This window comes from Manis javanica, chromosome 7 (genome assembly GCF_040802235.1).
Source record: "Manis javanica isolate MJ-LG chromosome 7, MJ_LKY, whole genome shotgun sequence".
Taxonomy (NCBI): domain Eukaryota; kingdom Metazoa; phylum Chordata; class Mammalia; order Pholidota; family Manidae; genus Manis; species Manis javanica.
In genome coordinates this window covers 62,252,843-62,275,577 of record NC_133162.1, presented here as the reverse complement: position 1 = coordinate 62,275,577, position 22,735 = coordinate 62,252,843, and the positions used below count along the sequence as shown (strand labels likewise).

Below are 22,735 nucleotides of genomic sequence, written 5' to 3'. Positions count from 1 at the left end.
GTTTTTGAGGCTGAAATGTAACTCTAGAAAAATCAGTCATTTCAGAGTTTTCTTGCTGACCTCTTGATAGACTCACCATTGGTCTTTCTTCCATCCCAAGAGAATTTAATAATATATCTGAGACTGTAACAGCAATATCAAAGCACCAAATGCTTTCCCAGTCTAGCTCTAGATCAGAACCTAACACAAGATACTATGTCACGTTGTCTTCCCAGTTCACTGGGATATTAGGATTTTTGAGGTTTGATTGCCTTGGAGCTGGTTTATTTGGACTATTAAGATATGAGAAAGACTTTTTAACAAAAAGAGGTAAACCAGCAATCAGCTATCTTTCTTTCCCCTTAAATATTACCTATCTACTTCACTATGGGTGGTTAATAGTTACAGTATTGGACAACTTCTAGAATTATGATTTTAGAGTTTATAAAATCTTTAAAAGTCAATTTCATTTGGTTGGGTTTGACCCAAGACTGAAGGTTTATAGAAGTACATGCCTGTAAATATTCTCTCAACTTTTCAGAGTAGGAAGTCAGCACAGGGCACTGAATGGCTTCAGACACCACTGAAGTGTTCAGACAGCCTGGATGTTCAGATAGCCACTATTTAGGTAAGAAATTCATTACAAGTACACAGTTAAATATGATTTACATTACTGTTTTCACCTACATAATACATTTCCTATGAGTAAACTCATAAGTTAGAAAAAACTATTTATCTGTGTACATATCCTGCTTTTTATTTTACATGAATATGTGCTGGAGAGTCCTGTAGGTAATTCTCAGGCCCTTGGAAAGCTCTCACTTGAGTAGTCTGGGTTAGGATGATTAGGATCATATGAAGCTTGGAGTAAGCCTTACTTTCACTTGGTGCAATCTGATAGAATATTTTTTATTCATTTTCTTCTTCCTCTGTTTGTGTACACTGGCACTCTAGTGCTATCTGGAAGTGTGTTAAATGACTTAGAGGCTGTGATTCTTCAGCTATCAAGATGTTAGAATGGAAATGACTATCTGGAGGTGTTTGCATATGGAATGTATCCATGTCCATTTAGTCTAAATACGTAGGAAACTTACTAATACTTTACAGCATTTACAGTTTCTGCCTATGTGGCTTTTGAATTGGTGAAGAATTGATTTGTAAAAAATGGAACTACAAATAAAAGGCAAATGTGACAGGGGAGAAATAATATATTTCAAATAAAATATGTGAAAATTCATCTTTAGGCAGCTACAGCGACTAAGGCAGTTTCCCATTCAGTGTACACCAGTTCCTCTGTGTGCTCTGTGACCCAGTCCAGGATGATAAAGGTACATCAGAGGACTTTTAAATATTACTCCTCCATTTTATAAATGCTTTCTGGTTGGAGGGTAAATGTGAACTATTTTGCATAAGGCAGAATTTTTAACTTTTTCTGTTATTATTTATGAAAACTTAATTTGTTCTCAATTACAAAATCTATAATGCTACAAAGAACAAGTCACCAAAGGACTTTTATCATTAGAAATCTGTTCCAAATCAGGTTTTGATTCTCCATTTCAACCCCACAGTGCTTCAGAATTGGGTAGTTTCCCTCTCTGAAGCCAGCACAGAATCCACTTTTGTTCCCCGCCGCCTCTACCTTCCTTCCCCTCTCCCTCCCCTGCTTCCTGCCTTTCCTTCATCCTCTTTCTCTCCCTTCTCTTGTCCTTTCCTTTTTCCCACCTTTTGCTTCCCCCTTATTGGTCTCAAACATGTAATAATCTCTTATATGGCCAACGCTGAGCACATGATAGAGCACAAAACAAGTAAGATGTGATCACTGATTTTGAATTATACACAATCCAGAAAAATAGTTTCAAACTTTTTTGGACTAGGTCCATAGTAAGAAACACATTTTACCTTGCAATCTGGTACACAGACACACATGTGTTGGTCTGCTAGGGCTGCTGTAACAAAGTATCACAAACAGAATGACCTAAAACAGCAGAAATCTATTGTCTTACGGTTCTGTAGGCTAAATCCAGGAATCAAGGGGTTGGCAGGTGGCCATCCTCCCTCTGAAACCTGTAGGTGAATCCTTCCTCGCCTTTGCCTGGTTTCTTGTGCTTCCCGGTTAATCCTTGGCCTTCCCTGACTTGCAACTGCAGCATTTCCGTCTTTGCCAGGTCATCACTTGGCATTTCCCCCCTCGGGTGTCTTCTCTCACTGTGCCTCTTCTCTTTTCCGTAAAGGATGCCAGCATTGGATTGGGGCTCACCCTACTTCAGTATGACCTCATTTTAACTAATTACATCTACAATGAGCCCATTTCAATTAAGGCCACATCATGTATTGGGAATTAGGATTTCAACACTTTTATTTTTTGATTGGGGAGGACACCACTCAACCCATAACAACACACAAACACACATACACAGTGAAACAATAGTTTCATGAATTAGTATTCATATTTTTAATGGTGTGATATTTTCTATCCTATTTTATTAGAGAAAATTTTTGTTTTGACCCACTACATTTTTGCATTTCAATTTAGATTTCACAGTCCACTAATAGGTCCAAGCCCAGTTGGAAAAAGAGTGTTTTAAGAAAGAGAGATAAGCATGGACATGGATACTTACAACATAATATCATAGGTGCTAGTAGAAGAAACCATAATATGAATATTCTAGTATGGGGAAAATTTATGAAAGTAATGAAAATCTGCATAATGAAGTAACCTGGGTTGAGCTGTAAAGGAAAAATCTGAATCACCAGTGGTGGAGATGATCTGGGGAGAGATGAAGAAAGGTGTGTGGGGTTGAGTAACCTTTGGAGGACAGATAAGCAGGAGTTCCTGGAAACAGTGAGGCCAGTTTATAACAGGTCTTCTGTACACTGCTAAGGAATTTGGCTTTTATTCTGTAACAATGGGGAATAGTGGGCAATAATAACATTAGTTAAGAATGTAGGTGAAATTTATTTGGGCTTAAATTCCATTGTGATTTGAATAAGCCACTTTTTCTTTCCTTTGTTTCTCTAATACATAACTGGGAATGAAAATACCACCTGCCTCATTGAGCTGTTGTAGGAGTAAATGAGTTCTTGTTTTGTAGTTATTGAATGCTTTTAAACGAGGAGTAAAACAGGTGAACAAGTGTTTCTGGATAGTTTGAAGATTACTGTAGGCAAATCTCCAAGAGACTAAAGCCATTGAATGAAAAGTAAAAATAGTTAACCATTCCTACAAAGAACAACAGTGCCAAAGTCCACTCCTCACAAACATCTGATTCCACTCCCTTCCTGTCCAGGTTCATTGGAATAATTAGTAGTGCAGGTGTCCTCTAGATATAACTCAACAAGTCTCTTTCCTTCTAGACAGTTCTATTGACAAGAGTAAGTTTTTCATTATTTTCATGGTTTAAATCCCAAAGTGAGGGCATTGTGTTTCTATTTTACAGAGATCTTTTCAAGGAAAGGCTTTGGGGAAATACACTTGGAGTGTCCAAAACAACAATAATAAACACTAATCACCAAAAAAAGAGAAGATACCCCAAAACCAAAAAACACCTTCTGGGGTAAAGAAAGCAAGTTTCAAATTGACAGATGGAAATGATCTGCTATAATTTTTATGTCATTCTATTTTGTATAATATGTTTCATATAATAAAACATTACAGAATGTTTAGCTAAGTCTTTGATCAAAGTCAAATAAAAATAAGACATTTTATCACCATTTGGGATTAATGAAGATTTAGATTCAGAAGTTTATTGTAATTCGACTTTTTCTTTTGTTTAAACCGCCTTCATTTTGTCTCTGGCCACCCTGTGGCTTTGACGTTATAAGAACAGAAAATCCTAAGGTCGCATTAGTAGCTGTAACTGCAGATGCACTGCGTGTGGTGAATATATCTGAACAGAAATCTGTGTCTCAATCCCACCCAGGGGCAGCCGCCTTCAAACTGAGCCAAAATCCGAGCCAGCCAAACGACCCGCAGCGATAAATAAATATCAAAGGGAAAGGCAGAGGAAACCCTCCCCCGGGAACTCTGGTCAGCCTAACAGCGCGATGGGGCCCGTGTAGGCTAGCTGGCGAGCAGCCCAGCGCGATCACTGCCGTGGACACAAGTCCGCCCCGAGGCAAGGCCGCCGGGTCCTAACCCAGAGCATGAAGCGCGCAATCCCGCTGCGCGGCCTGGAAGGTCCCCTTTGTCCTTTACCCTTTGGGGGTCTCCCGTCTGCAGGGCTGGGCCACGCATTGGCTCAGCAGTAGAGATTCCTCAAATGATTGTGTTTTGCTCTTGTTAAAGGTGGCCCCTATGGATCACAGCAGTGAGGGTCACCTGCAGATTCTTTTCCTGGCTCAAGCTCTGAAAGAATTTTCCTTTCAGAACTTGAAAAATAAGGTCAGAGAATGCCCCAGACAAGATGAAGATTTTGTAGACATCGCCCCTGGCAGACAGAAAAGGACTAGTAAGTAACTATAAACAGACCCTGTGAGGGCCTTTCTTAGTCCAGCTAAATGGATGTGGGGTGGAGGGAACCTGGGGTTCAGACTTTCATTTTATATAATTTAACTGCTTAAAAATGCAACTTCTGTATGTAACAACTGTTGATTTGTTAACTTTTGTCCTAGACAAACAAGAATAGAAGGAATATTTGTTAAAATTTCCTCTTTTAAGTGCTTGCAAAGGGCTATGTACTCCTGTTCAGTCCTTTAAACTTTTCAAAGGTTTTGTAAACTCAGGTTTCACTCTTCCAGATATTCATGGATTCTTAATTGCCTATAAGACCATTGCCTATAGGAACTATGTACAATATTCCCTGCAAGCTATTAGTCACATATATTGTCAATACATTTTTCTGATTCATATACAAAACAAACAGGAGAGGGCAAAAAGATTTCAGGCTCTTGTATCTAAAAATAAAGGTTCATTCTGTCACAAAATAATACACATTAATTATTGAAATTTTATAAAATACTGAAAAGCAAAGGAAAGATAGCTAATGGCTACCATACCCTACTGTCCTGAGATAATGTAATTTGTCCAAATGTAATTTGTATATTCTTTGGGGGTAGCAGCCACACATTACTTATTTCTGAATCATCTCCAGAGTTCACCTCAGACCCTCATATAGATGAGGGCATTGGTTTCTGAAAGGAAAGGAGCGACACACAGCAGCAATTCACCGGAGAATTCCGCTTTATTAGGGAAAGGTGCTGGGTTATATAGGAAGGGACATAGGGTGATTGTGGTGTTACTTCTACGGGGCTGGTGGCTGTTGGCTAGGTGCTGGGATTGGGAGGGGGGCGAGAGGTGATTGGGCTTCAGGTGGCACCGGCGGGAACCGAGGACCCCCGAAGAGAAGCCGGAAGTTTGCCATCTTACTGGTGAGGACCCTTCAGTTTCTACCTTGATTGAGCATCTGTGACATCGGTGGGACGAAAAATAAGTGAATAAACAGAATGTGTGTCCCGGGCTCCACCTCAGACCTACTGATCTAGATGTTTTGAATGGTAGCCTAGATGACAGTATTGCAAGGAAATTCCACAGGGGATTCTCCCAGGGTTGCAAAGTAATGGATTCAGTACTCAAAAACAGCTTTTAAGTCAATTTAAATATTTTTGTTGCAATAAAATAAAACAAAATTTAAAAAGGGGTAGACAAATGGTACATCATGATCTTTTCCCCCAGCTGCTGAATTCGCTTACATTCCATAAAGCCTCAAGGCAGCAGGGAATTACCATGCATGTTTGAAAATTAGTGTTTCATATCTTAAGAGCTTAGCCTCAATGTTTTTGAACAAAGCACAGCCAGTAATTGTACTTAATGACTTCATTCCTAGCTTTTTGAGTTTGGCTATCCTATTTACCACTTACTCTACCACCCAAATGCAGGCTTCAAATATGATTACATGCTTGGAGTTCTTGGCTTAATCATGCTCCAAACACTTGGGACCTCTCTTTTGGCTTCTTAGGTTTTAATTTCCCATTTAATTCTCTTTGGTTTTGGTTTTGGCCTCTCTCAGTGTCTTCCGATTGGAAATTCTTCTCTCTTGCCTTAGCCAGGGGGAAAAAAAAATCACTCCAAAGGTACATTATAATCACATCTATTTTGCTATTACTTACGTATCAGTGGGGTGACAAGGGTTTGGCTGATGGTGTTTCTACGAATTTCTCTTGGGATCTCATGCAGTCAGACAGCAGCTGCAGCCAGAAAGTCCAAAATGGTGCTGCTCACATTTGCATGCTGTGGTGTGGATCAGTTGGGATGTTGGGCCAACCTTGCGTCTCTCTCCATGCAGTTCCAGGGCCTCTCTGCCTCTACGCTGCCTCTTCAGGTTATTTCTCCTTGTGGTTTCTCCAGAAGGCTAGCCAGACTTACTACATATCATCTCAATGCTCAGAAGAGCATAAAAGCAAAAGCCTTAAGGTTCAGCTCCAGAATCAGCTAAGCTGACTGGGTGAGTTCCACTACCTTGTCTTTCAGCTGCCCAGTCCTTTCTTTGGCTTCATCTAGACTGCCATTGAACCATGCTAGTGTATTGTTCAGTTATTTTATTCTTAACTATGTAACTTCTGTTTGGTTTTTCTTATTATTTTCCATCTCTTTGTTCATGTTCTCAGTGTGTTCATCCACTCTTCTCCCCAGTTCGGTGAGCATCTCTATGACCATTACTTTGAACTCTTTATAGATAAATTATGTATCTGCATTTCATTAAGGTTTTTTTTCCCCTGAGGTTTTATCTTGTACAATCATTTAGAATATATTCCTCTGTTTCTTCATTTTGCTCGACTCTCTGTGTTGGTTTCTATATCGTAGATGATACAGCCATGTCCCCCAGACTTGAAGGAGTGGCTTTGTGTAGGAGATGAACTTGTCATTCATCTCTGCCTCTTCTCTTTGCTGTCTCTTGATCCTTTGTGCCTGTCCAAGAAGCGTGTCATATTTTTGATAGTTTCCAGTGGTTGAGGATGTGCCAAGACCTGTCAGTGTCCCAGATGGGAGGATCTCAGCACCTGGATTCAGGCTAAGTAGAAGCCAAACCTTCAGGATCAGTTTTTGGAAACATGTAAACATATACCATCCTATGGGACCATGTGAATAAGCCCTGTTGGCCACCAGAGCCAGTTTATCTGGAGGTGTCCTCTAGGTGGCAGTTGCAGAAATTGGGGCTCCAAATGAGTGTATAAACTCTTTTCAGTGTGATATTGCCAAGTTGAAGCTAGACAGAAGGTGAATGCCAAGATGGCATCGACAGCCTACATTTCTTGAGAGCAATTCATTATATCACTAAATGTGCACCAACCTAATGCCTGTCCCTCATACTGAAGTTCCAGGCCAAGTAAAGGGCCCTCCTTCACAGAAAACTAGGGATTATGCCTCAGTCTATTACCTATTCAGTGCCCTGGGCATGGTAGCTTGCCAAAAATGATCTCTCTGATTGCCACAGTCTCATGTGACCGAGAAATGCAAGCCCCCCTGACATCTGGGCCAGATGATTAAGGGGCATCCCCTCTGTGGCAGCTGCAAAAACTGGAGTGCTAAACATAAAAACCAGGACACCAGACACTGGCTCTCTGGAATGTGGCAGAGAGTGAGTGTGACAGAGGGTGAATACAGGGAGAGCACCCATCCTCCGATGTCTTTGGAAAGAATTACAGTCAGTCCTAGATGTGTGTTTGCAGAAAGACTGAGCTCCTGGGTCTGTTGAGTCTAGCTGTGCTCTAGGAGTCAAGTCATTTAAGAGCTCTTTCTCTGGAACCTGTGGCCACTGTTTTAATATACGCAGGCAAGCTTCCTTCACTTTAAATATGGGCATGACTGGCCGCCTCTGAGCTGGGCCCTAGGGTGGGTGAGTCTGAGCACATTTGCCCTTTAAAAGCTGTTTCTCAGATTACTACAGTCTTTTGGGTCTTATGATGGGATCCACGTTGATTTTCAAAGTTAGATGTTCCGGAGGCTCATCTCTCCAGTGTATGTCTTACAGTTGAGAGCTCTCAGGTAGGGTTTGAACCCTTCATCCTCAGTGAGAAGCTCTAGGCTCTGAATTCTCTTGACTGTGGGTTGCCGTGATGGTGGTGGCATTTGTGGCAAAATGTCCCAGCCTCTCTTCCCTGTTTGGATGTGATTTTTTTTTTATTTGCCTCATGTATAGTTAGCATTCAGCCAGCCTTTAGGTTTTATTTAAAAAGAAGATTGTCCCATATGCAGCTATAGGCTCAATGTGTCCATGGGAGGAGGTGAGTTAAGGATCTTCCTACTTCACCACCTTGAACCAGAACTGCAACTATCTACATTTAGCTTTTATTTGCCATTTAAACACTTTCACGTCACTTTATCTTTTGCAGAGTTCCAACTAGGTCTAGCAAGAGTCACACAATTACACTGCTCATATAGCTACTGTTCACTTCATATTTCTCAAATGCTTAGTATAGTAATATATTACCCACTGATTCCTTTCCTTCCACTGGGTGTCATCTGAGTGCACTACCTTTAAATTTTCTAAGAGTTGAACTGTCACTTTGTGCCAGGTCTTTCTGTGCTCTATTTACTTCTGTTGATGGGACCCTCACTTAATTATCCTGAACTTCACTTCGGTTACATTTAATACTTTATTGTTTTTAAACTACAAGGAGATGTATTAATGGGTCTATGACCACAGAGCAGTTCTGTTATGGGGTTGATTTATTTTTATATTTTATATCTATAATGATTATTCTATGAGTGGATTCAGCCCAAGCATTCTCTGCAAATTTTGGACCGTTGAGACAGTTGGAGATGAACTCAGAAATCATAGTAGGTTAAGGCTGGCTATGCCTATTTATTGCAAACTTTTGAGAATTTGATAAGGGATATTTTTATAGTTCAATCAGAAAAACTTAACATTTACAATAAACTACACTTTTTCAATATTTAGGAGCCTGATTTTTCTTAAGTGGCAAGATTTAATGGAGGTAAAGCTAGAAGGGGCTCAGAGAGGCAGCCAATCCCTCCTGTCTCTGTGTTCATCTCTTCACGGCTATTTGCACATTAGCAGCACTATAAATGTCACAAAGCTTTCTGAGCCACATGGATTTTGAGATTCTTTCTGGGGGGAAGTAAATGGTATTTTTCAAGGAAGAAATTAAATTCAAGTTAAACCAGGGCTCTACACATGAAAACACACACTGAGGTATTATGGTGTGAAGGGCAAATGCTACATAGACTGATTTGGTAGGATTATATGATTTATCAGCTGTTTCTGTTGTTTTGTCAGTGAAAGCAGATTCTAACCATGCATATACCCTGGTGACTCTAGAACATCTGATCTTAAAAATTACCTTGGCAGTAGGACTTTGCTAATGCTAACAGCGTATCCCGATCTCCACTGCAGAGATTTCTTGTCAGAGAGCTGAATATAGGAAGAAGTTGAAAACTTCCTAGTGTGCCAAAAGAACGTTAGTCCTTACTGAGATTCTTGAGAGAAAAAGAAAGTGGCTGTTTCTGGGCCACCTTTTTTGTTGTCTAAAGCTTACAAATTAATTCATAAATGGAGATAAAATGGCCTGGACTTAGCTGATAGTTTAGAAAAATACCTCTTCTCCATAAACTTAGGGATTCTGACCTTAAGTAAATAAGAATGATGATTAAGTAACTCAGAAAAGATCTCCTTCTGTTAGTGAACTGTTTCTTTTGTGGATTTTAGGACTGTTGAACATATATTCCAAAATGGTCAGTGAAGTATAAGCACAAGTAGATGTCAGGTCTGTCATGGGAGCTAGTTTGGGGCATGCTGTATCAGGCTGAAAATCTGATAAACCACTAGCAAGTTTGAACACAGCTAATGCAAAGTTAGGCTCTTGCCATATTGGGAAATGCAATTACTGTATTCCATTACTTTTCTAATCTTGGAGTTCTCAACTCTATTTCAAAAGAACTTACTCTGGCAATCCCTGTGGTTCAGTTTAGAGGGCTATTTATAACATTCCTGGTGCTTGAACAGGATATCAACACAATCATGTTCTCATTCCTCAGAGACAACAGTCAATGTCTTGGTATCCGTGAATAATGGGTTTGCTTGCAGCTCTCCAGACTTAAGGGAAGCCATTCTTCTACCAGTACTTGTCAAATCCATTATCATCACATTTTGGTTCTACTATTCCATTAGACTCTGAACTTTCTAACAACAAATAAAAGATATGAAAATGACTCATGTAAGCTGTGAACAACTAGTTCAGAGTAATAAATTTGAGTTCAGAAAAGTAGTTCTCAAATAGTAGATAAAAGCTCTTTTATTTTAAAATTTTCCCCAGTTTTATTGAGATATAATTGCAGCACTGGAGAAGGTATGTAGCATAATTACTTGACTTATATATTGTGAAATGGTTGCCACATAATTTAGTTAGTGTCCATCATCTCATATAGATACAAAAAAGAGAAAAAGAAAAAGAAAGTTTGTTTGTTTTTTTTTGTGGGAAACCTATTTTAATAAGGTATTCTCTAGAAAGTAGGTTTTGATTGAAAAACATCTTGATAAACAAAGGCCAGTTTCAGAGTTGATCAGACTTTTAAACTCTAATCTGATTTCTTTGAGGAGCAATTGGCCCAGCATTGTACACAAGTTTTACAAGGCTCATAAAATAACCTTTCCCCTGAGCCTCTGGCATCCAGGCATCCAAGTGCATGCAACTTAGTAATATTTTCACAGCAGAATCCTGCAGGATTTGAGTGATGTTGCCATTTGCTGGAGTTCTCAGCAGTGCAGCTCTTCCACCCAGTTGCAACCAATTTCACTGATCAGTAGCTCTGGCTTAGCTTCATCCTCATAAATTTAATAATTCACTTGGCAGGTGAGGAGCAGACAGATCACAAAAAAAAAATTGCAGGTTCTTGCAAGAGTCAGGAAAAAGACTCACTGATTTTTTATTTGCTTTTGGATCCTGACATTTAATTTGGCTATGGGGATGAATCAGTATCAGTAGTTCTAAGATGTTCAGGCATCAGAGATATTTTTCAGTTCTTTAATTTTTATTCTTCTTTCTTCTATAAAATGACTTCAATTTGTGGAATCCATTGAAAAGCCATGGATATCAACAAGTTGTTAAAGGTGGTCAGTCACTGGACCATAGTGTCAGACTGGTGAAGCATAGGAACAAATCATCAATTTTATGTCGGCTGTGGATACTGCTGTGGGCACATCCTACTGTGATCATATAGAGAGTTGTTTTGTATTGTGTGTGTGTGGCTGTGTGCACATATACACACAGTCACGCACACACACACACACACACAGAACCAGAGTGTTTGGATCCAAATCTTAAGTTCTGTTACTTAATATACGAATAATCTTGGGTGTATAATTAAGCCTCCTTGGGTCCCATCTTTGATTTGCAGAAAGTGTTAATTCCCTTCTCATTGTTTGTGAATATTGAATAAGTATATACAAATAAAATAGTTTTAATAAGTGTCAGACATAGGAGAAGCTTTCAATGAATGTTAACTCTTTTTATTACAATTATTTTCCTCACTCTCATGCAAAGATCTTTTATGATTATTTCTATATAGCCAAACTTTGCTCCTATATATGTATACATATAAAAAAAATTAAGTCTCCCATCTCTGTCCCCATGTCTCTGTATACCTTCTCAGAGGTAACCTTGTTCCATTTTTTAAGTCTTACAGAGATATCTATATGTAAAAATGTATTCATTTTAATCTTGCACCTAGAATTTTAAAATATATTTTGAATACAAATTGAAGATAAGGGAAAATGAAAGTTGTCTGATTTGATTTATGGAAATGATAATAAGAGTAATCATATTTGAATAATAATAGCCACCTTTGCTATGTAGCAGGAACCCTAAGTTTTTAGTACTAACAATAACCCTCTGAAATGGGTATTACCATCCCTACCTGACGCATGAAGAAATTGTAGCCAAGAGAGGTTAATTTTCTGAAGGTCACTCAGCTACTAGGTGGTAGAGCTGAGCTTTGAAATCTTTGTACTTAAAACTCAAAGTTTTCAGTAGAAGATAGACATGAAGTTATCTTGGATTTATGTTTTGAAAATGCTTCTTGTATCTTCCCTTTGATTTTGCTTCCCTTTAAAATGCCTTGACCTGGGTGAAGACACCCCCAAACTGGACTTCTCATACAGCCTCTATGTCAGTTCAGCCAGCACCTGCTCTGTCATCCAGCCTTTTGAAAATTCCATGTTTATAAGCCTTAGTGGTTGGTAGGTAGTTCCCTGCTCGATAACATATAGTCCTATCTCTCTTTGAATATAAGAATATTTTGAGTTCTTGAAAGACAGGGGCTGTGTCTCCTTCATTTCCTATCCCCAGAACCAAGGACATTTCCTGGTACACACTCAGCATTAAGGAAGCATTGCCTGAATGAAGGACTAGACCCAGGCAGTGTTTGCCCATGAAGGGGACTAGGATATCAATTTCTTGAATGTGGGCCCTGGAGAGCCATTGCAAATTTCCTGATGCTAGAGAATTGTAAGTTGTACAATGGGAAATTCTGGCTCATGAAACACTTTAGCAAATCTGAGGGACCTAAAGGTGTGGAAGTGTTGGTGGGGGGTGTTGTGTATTTTCCTTGGTTCTTGTCCCCACTGTAACAATTGAAGGGCAGAGACACACTAGTGAAGCAGATTATAAGTTTAAAGTCACTTAAAGAGAGAAAAGTACAGGTGACCTTAGTAAAGAGAGGCACCCTGAAAGGTTGGAGAGAGAAAGCTTAAGGTTGAAAGGTTGGGAAAAAGTTAAAGTTATGCACTTAGAAAGTTCCGGTGACCCCAGAGCAAGAAGCACACTGAAAGGTTGGGGGTGTCCCCTTTTAAAGAATTTTCAGGAATGACGAAGGGCTGGGGGCACAGACTTGTTAAGTGATATCTGAATAATTAAAATTAACAATACAAGAAATTTAGTGCTCTGGTTCCCCACCTCAGGATAGCAGCTTCCTGGTGTGGGAGCATATCATTTAAGACTGCCTGCCCAGCCCCACAAGGTGGACTGAGTTATTGTCGTTTGCTAAAAAGTCAAGAATCTTACTTCTTAACTTCTTGGCTTTTTTAAAAATGCAATTTTAGCTTTAAGATGGAATCTTCTTGTCTTTATTACACTGTTTATAGGTGGGCCTTTTAGCAGGCCTGAGTAAATCTTACAATGGCATGATCTAATTGACACAATGAACACATGGGCTGTGCTCAGATACTTTTTGAAGGGTCCCCACCAGTAAGATGGCGAACTTGCGGCTTCTTTTCGGGGTCCTCGGTTCCCGCCGGCGCCACCTGAAGCCCAATCACCTCTTCCCCCCCTCCCAATCCCAGCACCTAGCCAACAGTCACCAGCCCCGTAGAAGTAACACCACAATCACCCTATGCCCCATCCTATATAACCCAGCACCTTTCCCTAATAAAGCGGAACTCTCCGGTGAATTGCTGTTGTGTGTCGCTCCTTTCCTTTCATTGGTGCCGAAACCCGGGAGACGGGACACCCCAACTGGGCCCCGTCTTCCCCCAACACCAGCAGCAGCTTGCCCTCGTCCTCTTTTTCCGGCGCTGGCTCATCACACTCACCACTCCTCTCTGGCCCTTAGGTAAGTACCCCCCCCCCCCACGGGGTGGGCCACTCTTCCCTGAGCTATCGCAGTGCCATTGACCGTGATCGTCCGGCAAGGCCCTGACGCTCGGGGATGAGGAGGGAACGCTCCCCGCCTCAGGCCTTCACGGCTGCGGCGGACCCTCAGGCCCCTCCTCCAAAAGCCATAAACCCCCGCCTCAGCTGAAACTTTTTAAACAAAATTTCCCCGGGGTGGGCCACTCTTCCCTGAGGTATCGCAGTGCCATTGACCATGATCGTCCGGCAAGGCCCTGACGCTCGGGGACGAGGAGGGAACGCCCCCCGCCTCAGGCCTTCACGGCTGCGGCGGACCCTCAGGCCCCTCCCCCGACAGCCATAAATCCCCGCCTCAGGCCTTCACGGCTGCAGCGGACCCTCAGGCCCCTCCTCCAAAAGCCATAAACCCCCACCTCAGGCCTTCACAGCTGCAGCAGACTCTCAGCCCCCTCCCCCTCCAACAGCCATAAATGAGGTGACTCCTTTGCGGATGAGAACGCTCCCTTTCCCGCCCCCTCCTCCTTCTGTTCTGTCCGCCGAAACCTGTTCGGTCTGCTGAAAACGCCTAGCGCTAGATACCTCGTGACTCCGGCACTCTGCCTTCTTAGGGAAGTCTGGGTGACGACCCACACTTCCCAAGAAATTCCGACTCGTATATGAGTTTCCGCAGACCACCAAGGATCATCGGGGATGCCCTTTGTCTCCTTGTGGTCTGCCTCCAGTCCGAGGATCGCCGTTCGTCTTCCCCTGTTTGTCTCCTTCTCTGTCCTTTAGCCATGGGAGCCTCCTCATCCCTCCCTGAAAGTTCACCTCTTGAATGCCTGCTTAAGCATCTAGCTACCCTCTCCCTGACGCCTGATATAAAACCAAAACTTCTCCGTAAATATTGCTCCCAAGATTGGCCGACATACCCACTAGACAATAACAACCAATGGCCCACAGGGGGAACTCTTGATCCTAACATCACTCGCAATCTCTTTAACTACTGCCAGCGCCTGAAAAAATGGAAGGAGATTCCCTATATCGAAGCTTTTCGCCTCCTAGCTCAAAATCCCAGCCTCTGCACCACCTGCTCCCCGCCCCAAGTTCTCCTAGCCAGCAAGCCGTCTCCCTCCCCTCCACACACTCCAAGTCCCTCTTCAATTACCTTTGACCCGGCCAAGGAGCCTCCGCCATACAGACTTCCCCCTTCAGCCCCTCCCCCTCCTACAACCCCTCCACCCTCCACCGCTGCTGCCGCCTCTTTCCTCATGGCAGAAGCCTCCCATCCTCTCCCTTCCCCTTCTTCTCCTACAACAGCCCCTCCCCCTTCCTCTACCGCCGCCACCGCTGCCGCTTTCCCCCCGGCAGAAGCTTCCCATCCTCTCCCTTCCCCTTCTCCTCCTACAACAGCCCCTCCCCCTTCCTCTACCGCCGCCACTGCTGCCTCTTTCCCCGCGGCAAAAGCTTCCCATCCTCTCCCTTCCCCTTCTTCTCCTACAACAGCCCCTCCCCCCTCCCCTATCCTCGCCACCACCTCCACCCCCGCAGAAGCCTCCCATCCTCTCCCTTCCCCCTCCTCCACCATCTCCTCCTGCACCTCACCACCTCCTCCTCCATCCCCCTCACCTTCCCCCCTCCCGCAAATCGAGCCTGAGCGTTTCAGCCCCCCTCTAACTAAGTTCCAAGAGCCTCGTCCGTCTTTGCCCCCTCAGATTCGGTCCCGAGAGCCTCCCAAAATTATCGCAGCTTTGCCCCCATTACCTGTTTCCCCTGCACAGACTGAGCCAGAACCCTTCAGTCCCCCTCAGACTCGGTCCTGAGGGCCTCCCAAAATTATCGCCCCGCTCCGGGAGGTAGCAGGATCCGAAGGCATCTTGTGCGTTCACGTCCCTTTCTCCTTAGGAGATTTAGCCCAACTAGAGAAACGCCTAGGTTCCTTTTCCACTGATCCCACGACCTACATCAGGGAGTTTCAATGGACCCTCCAGTCTTACAGCCTCACGCATCATGACATTTTCATGCTCCTGGCCAATACTCTCCTCCCTGAGGAGCGTAGACGAGCTTGGGACTTCGCCCAAATGCATGCTACCGAAACCCACAGGACTGACCCCACCTGTCCCCCTGGTCCCACTGCTGTCCCCGAACAAGATCCACACTGGGATTATAACACCGCTGTGGGTCTCCACTCTCAAGATGTTTTTGCCTCCTGCTTAATAGCAGGTCTAAAAAAGGCAGCTCGTAAAGTAGTCAGTTTTCAAAAGCTCCAAGACATAATTCAAAAGAGAGATGAAACCCCCTCCGAGTTCTTAGATAGACTCACTCAAGCCCTATTACAGTATACCAGCCTGGACCCAGAAACACCTGAAGGAAGACAGGTCCTTATGACATACTTCCTAGCTCAAAGCTACCCCGACATTAAAGCTAAACTCAAAAAGTTAGAACAGGGCCCCACTACCCCACAGACTGAGATCCTAACAGTGGCCTTTAAAGTCTTCCATAACCGGGAGGAGGAGAAAGAACGCCGTAAACAAAAAGCTGATCAGGCCAATTTCCAGATGTTAGCCCAGCTGATAAAACCACAACCTGGGCGCCCCTCTACAGACAAGCCCCCCCCAGGAGCTTGTTTCAAGTGCGGAAAAGAGGGACATTGGTCAAGGGCGTGCCCCTCCCCCAGATCTCCTACCACCCCATGCCCCAGATGCCACAAAAAGGGCCACTGGGGGTCTGATTGCCCAACCACCCGAAGGGGAGGCTGGACGAACAACCCCCATCCTAAGCCCACCGTAGTGGGGCTGGCAGAAGAAGATTGACGGGGCCCAGGGGCTTCTCGCCCGACCATTTCCATCACCAAACAGGAGCCCAGGGTTACTTTAACAGTAGACGGTCGCCCCATCTCCTTCCTCCTAGATACAGGAGCCACCTTCTCAGTCTTGCGAGAATACCGGGGCCCTACCACGCCAGCCATTACTCCTATAGTCGGGGTAGGAGGTAAACAGATTTTCCCATTAAACCCCCCCCCCTTTTATGCACAATCCTAGACAGTCCCATACCTTTCTCCCACTCCTTCCTAGTTATGCCCCAGTGTCCCATCCCTTTACTAGGACGGGACATCCTTTCCCTCCTCCACGTTTCCATAACTATATCCAATCCCACAGCCCCCAGTACTCCCTTTCTGATGGCCCTCAGAGCCAACAACTCCCCTCTACCCAATGAAAGCTCCAGTTCTGCCTTTATACACCCTGTAAATCCCAAAGTTTGGGACATTACAAGCCCCTCCATGGCCCTATGTCCCCCTGCCTCTATCAAATTACGTGACCCCTCTCAGTATATCTGTCAGGCCCAATACCCCCTAACCACTTCAGCCCTCATAGGCCTCCAACCCATCATTCAAGATCTCTTAAACAAAAACTACCTCAGATGCACTCACTCCCCATTTAATACCCCCATATTAGCTGTGAAAAAAAACAACGGATCTTTCCGCCTTGTCCAAGACCTTCGCCTCATCAACATAGCCGTTGTCCCTATCCATCCCTTAGTTCCAAATCCATACACCCTTTTATCGCAGATCCCTGCTTCTGCATCCCACTTCTCAGTCCTAGATCTCAAGGACGCATTTTTTTCTATTCCTCTAGACCCCTCCTCCCAAGATTTTTTTGCCTTCACCTGGACGGACCCATACACCAGACATTCTGTACAGCTTACTTGGACAGTTTTACCACAAGGCTTCCGAGATAGTCCCCATATGTTTGGACAAGTCCTAGCTCAAGACCTCAAACAGTTTCACCATGATCACCCCGAGTCCACTTTATTACAATATGTAGATGATCTTCTGCTCTGCAGTCCCTCATGGGAACAGTCTCAACTTGACACTGCGTCTCTACTTAACCTTCTAGCTTCCAGAGGTTACCGAGTATCCCCTGTCAAAGCTCAAATCTCTTCCCCTTCTGTCACTTACCTTGGATTCCTTCTGTCTCAACAAAGAAAGTCCATTACCTTAGACAGAAAACGACTCCTCTCTGACCTGCCCGTTTCCAAAACCAAGACAGAAATCCTTTCCTTTCTAGGCTTGGCTGGGTATTTTAGAGCATGGATCCCTAACTTCTCCCTTTTGGCAAGACCCCTATATGACCTCAGCAAGGGCCCCCCTGAAGAACCATTATCATCCTCACCCCGACACTCCTTCATTAAGCTCCGTCAAGCCCTTGTAAAAGCTCCAGCTCTCCATCTCCCTGATTTGTCAAAACCCTTCTCATTATACATTCATGAGAGGTCCAGTCAAGCTCTAGGAGTCCTAGGCCAATATTATGGCCCATCCTTTGCCCCAGTAGCTTATCTCTCCAAGCAATTAGACCCCACAGTTCGGGGATGGGCCCCCTGCCTACGGGCATTAGCCGCTGGACAGCTCTTGCAGAAAGAAGCTCATAAACTAACATTTGGAGCGCCCCTTACCATTCTGTCCCCACATCACCTAAAAGATCTCTTAACCTACAAAAGTTTACAGACTCTCCCCCCCTCCAGACTCCTGACCTTACTGTCCTCTTTCCTCCAAAATCCAAACATTTCTTTCCTCCCCTGCCCGCCCCTAAATCCGGCCACTCTTCTTCCTCTGCCCTACTCTCCTCATACTCCCTCGCATGATTGCCTGGAAGCCCTTCACAACTTCCTTCCGTGCCACTCCACGATCTCCGAAGGAGCCCTCTCACAGTCCGACCTCATCTGGTTTACTGATGGGTCCTCCTTTAAACATGAGGGCATCCACTACTCAGGATATGCAGTAGTCTCCCTCGAAGATGTCATTGAAGCACGAGCCCTACCCCCTGGTACAACCAATCAGCAGGCTGAACTCATTGCAGCCACCAGAGCTTGCACTCTGGCCCGGGACACGTCTCTCACATTGTACACTGACTCCAAGTACGTATTCCACATTCTCTTCTCCCACGCGGCAGTATGGAAAGAACGAGGCCTCCTCACCACAAAAGGGAATTCCATAACTAATTCAGCCTTAATTACTAAACTTTTAGAGGCTTCACAACTCCCACACCGACTAGGCATAGTTCACTGCAAATCACATCAAAAAGATGACTCCCCCATTGCAAGAGGTAACAACAAGGCCGACAGAGTAGCCCGGTCAGTTGCCCTATCAGAAAACGCACCAGACAACAATCCGTCTGCCCTTGCGGTTTTAGCCTTATCACAAGACGCCCTCTGCTCTCAGGACAAAGAGTCTCTCTTCCGCCTCTTACATGACCTGTTCCATCCCAGCCCCCAATCCTTAATCCATTTTTTACAATCTTTTTTTCCTCTCTCTCCTGAAGACAAAACCCTACTTAACCAAATCACCTGCAAGTGCACCATCTGCCAACGCACTAACCCTAATACCCCCCTCAAAGCCCGACCCTTCCCGGCTCATCAAGCAAGGGGTAATGTCCCCGCTGCAGATTGGAAAATAGACTTCACTAACATGCCCCCTGTACGACGTACCAGATACCTACTCGTGCTAGTAGATACATTTTCAGGATGGGTCGAAGCTTTCCCCACCACTAACAAACGAGCATCCATAGTTGCCTCTATCCTCCTCACCCAGATCTTTCCTAGGTTCGGGATGCCCACTTCCCTCCAATCAGATAACGGCCCTGAGTTCACTGCCCAAATTATCCAGAACCTCTCCAAGTCGCTCTCGCTCCCCTGGCATTTACATTGTCCTTATCGACCACAAGCTTCAGGAAAAGTAGAAAGAGCCAATAGGACTCTAAAAGACATCCTGACCAAACTATCTCTAGAACTACACCTTGACTGGGTTCGCTTACTTCCTTTAGCTCTACTCCGCATTCGAGCCCTCCCAAAGAAACCTTCCTTCTTGTCACCCTTTGAGATCATGTACGGCCGCCCGATTCTACCCCTGGGGCTCCCTTCCCACAAAGGACCAATTCCTCCCAATATAGCCCTTCCACTACTCTCTCTCCTCCGCACTGAATTGTGGAAATATCAGGATTGGCTCCTTCCTGATCCATCCGCCTCCCAAAATCCTCCTGTCTTACAGTCCGGCCAACTAGTGTTTTATAAGCCACCAGAGGATCAGCCCTCTCTCACCCCGAAATGGGAAGGTCCACACCCAGTTATTCTCTGCACCCCCTCGGCCGCCAAGCTCTCACTGCCTGATAACTCTGTCACCCCTTGGATTCATATCTCCAGGTTGAAACCAAATACCCAAGACTCACCTTCTCTGGACACCCAAGACCCATCAGTCACAATCCAGAGTCCTTCGGATACAGCCCAAGACGCTGTCTACTCTACCACGCCTCATCCCTCTGATCCCTTGAAGCTCCGCATCTCCCGTGCACCCTCTTTGCCATCCATACCTGAATCATGACTTTTTCCTCCTTTACTGCTCTCTCGCTTTTTTCCCTCATTCCTATTGTCTTCCCTGCCGCCCCACCCTCCTTTGTATGGCGATTCAAAGTCAAGCAGACTTACACACAGCATCAAACAAAAGTTACTGCCCTCATTGCCACATCAGACTGCCCTCTGAAAGGCTGCTCTGAGCCTTTGTACCTCCACTTTCCTCCCTCCACTGAAGTATTCATTTACAGCTACCTTTATTCTCCCTACCTCTGCTTCCTCTATGACCAAAGACAAGCCTATTGCAGGCGATGGCAAGACACCTACGGGGGATGCCCCTACTGGTCTTGTACCATTCACTACATGGGTGACTTCCAGTACCCACAGTATTACTCCTCCAACCGTTTCATGAAATATCCCAACGGCTCATTCTCCTTATCAATCCCAGATCCCTGGGACTCTCGATGGGCTGCTGGAGTAAGAGCCTCAGTTTACTACAAGGGGTCCTCGACCCCCCATGGTACCCTTCATATCTCTCGAGAGTATGTTCCCTCTTGCTCCCAGATCTCTCAAGTTGCATCAGATATCAGACATTCCGAAAAAGTCATTATCCAAACTCTTGACGGCGCCTCTTCATCTTCTTATTCCTCCTACTCTTGGTTACAGCTCATTCAAGACACCACCATCTTTCTCAACCACACCCTCAACACCGCCAATTGTTTCTTGTGCGCATCACTACAGCGCCCACTGCTGGCCGCCGTGCCCCTCAATATTTCCAACTACTCCTTCCATGCAGAAGGACAACCCCTCCGTCCCCTGGCAGACATACCCCTGTGGGAACCAGAATACCCAGATAATCTCACCATCCACCACTGTGTAGGCCCAACTCCACCCCCCTGCAGTGCACTTCACTGCCTCTCTATCTACACCCCTACCTCCGGCTCTAAGACTTTTACACAACCAGGACACTTCTTTTGGTGTAATGGCAGCCTTTTCAACTCACTACCTCTCAACTCCGATACACCCTGCATTCTCGTCACCCTAATCCCACAGCTTACACTTTACAGCATGGCAGAATTCCTTGAGCTCCAACCTCCCTTGCACTCACGCACAAAAAGGGCTGCTTTCCTTCCCATCATGGTCGGTATCTCTTTAATCACCTCAGCCATTGGGGTGGGGTTTTCGGGAGGAGCCTTGGGTCACTCTCTATGGGCAGTTAGAGATCTCGACGCCAAACTTGAGGGAGCCCTGACATCCACTGCTGATTCCCTTGCCTCTCTCCAAAGACAGGTCACTTCGCTAGCTAAAGTCACCCTTCAAAACCGGCGGGCCCTAGATCTGCTTACAGCCGAGAAGGGCGGCACCTGCGTCTTCCTCCAGGAAGAGTGCTGCTATTACATCAACGAATCCGGCATTGTAGAAACTGACATCACCAAACTCACTGACCTTGCCTCCAGCCTCCACTCTGCTTCCAATTCCAACCCATTCTCTTCAATACTAACAAACCCCCTCCTCACCTGGCTCTGGCCCATTGCAGGCCCCATAATAGTCATTCTTCTCGTCTGTCTCTTCTTACCCTGTATAATAAAGTTCATCAAATCCCAAGTCGGAAAAATCTCTAATCAAGCTTTCAACCAGCTTTTACTCAGGAACTACCAGCTTCTGGCCACGGAAGACCCCTCACCCTCACGTGACCTCCTCACCACATGCTGAGATGGACCCCTCTCTCCGCTGGAAATTGTTTCTGGAAACAATGGCCGCAGACGTCTGGCTCCTGACACCCATATCCTCTTGGCACCATTGGAATCAACAGGTCCTCAACCTATGGTTACAGGGAACCTTCATTGATTTCCAACCTGAAGAAGTCCACATCTACTCATCCTTACTGTAGGGAGTCCTATCAACCCTTTCCTCCCAATCCTCAAACCCTCACTCCCTTCTCCGCCCCTGTTCAGCAGGAAGCAGTCAGAGAGAAAGCAACGTCCACAAACCCATAGAGGAGAAAGGGGGGAATGAAGGGTCCCCACCAGTAAGATGGCGAACTTCCGGCTTCTTTTCGGGGTCCTCGGTTCCCGCCGGCGCCACCTGAAGCCCAATCACCTCTCGCCCCCCTCCCAATCCCAGCACCTAGCCAACAGTCACCAGCCCGTAGAAGTAACACCACAATCACCCTATGCCCCATCCTATATAACCCAGCACCTTTCCCTAATAAAGCAGAACTCTCCGGTGAATTGCTGTTGTGTGTCGCTCCTTTCCTTTCACTTTTCCTTTCTGGGGAATATTCAAACACTCAAAGCCAAGTTACTAATGACCTTTTGAGCTTTATCTGATTAACTCATTAACTCTGAGTCTTTTTTGGCTTTCTAGTTTTAACGGGTTTACTGAGTCTTTCCTAGTGGACTTTACTGACCTTATTCTTTTTTCAACCCACTCATATCTATTTTCCTGCCTAACAGAAGTAATTACTTTCAAGGTGTACTGGTAATGTAATGCCTATACATATAGAGAGCATCATTTATGAGCCAAAAAATGTCTTCTAATATATCATGGAACAGTCCTCAGGAGTGTGCTTCTGAGCAGAAGGGACTAAAAACTGTCATGCTTAGTTGGTTTGCAGGGGCTTAGAGTCATTTTGTCTATCACCTCTCACTGGAAATAATCTCACTGGGAAACTGAGAGCAGCTCCTTAGGACTTTTAGCGTAATTTCTTAATTGTTTTTAAGGAAGAAGCTTGGGTATTCAGGCATGGGAGGAAGGATAGATGGCTCAAGTTGGAAGGAGTTTAAATGAGTTTCAGAAAGAAATTACAGATTAAAATGATGGAACAGAACTTGTGCTCAGCTCTCAGCCT

At 44.7% G+C, this 22,735-nt stretch overlaps 1 protein-coding gene across 1 annotated transcript; it reads left to right on the top strand.

Moving 5' to 3' along the window:
- Nucleotides 1-4,113: 4,113 nt before the first annotated feature.
- LOC140850578 (endogenous retrovirus group FC1 Env polyprotein-like) lies at nucleotides 4,114-21,938 on the top strand. The gene is made up of 2 exons (XM_073241682.1): nucleotides 4,114-4,427; nucleotides 19,738-21,938. The coding sequence occupies exon 2, from the start codon at nucleotides 19,912-19,914 to the stop codon at nucleotides 21,595-21,597; it is 1,686 nt and encodes a 561-aa protein (XP_073097783.1). The 5' UTR covers nucleotides 4,114-4,427; nucleotides 19,738-19,911; the 3' UTR covers nucleotides 21,598-21,938.
- Nucleotides 21,939-22,735: the final 797 nt, after the last annotated feature.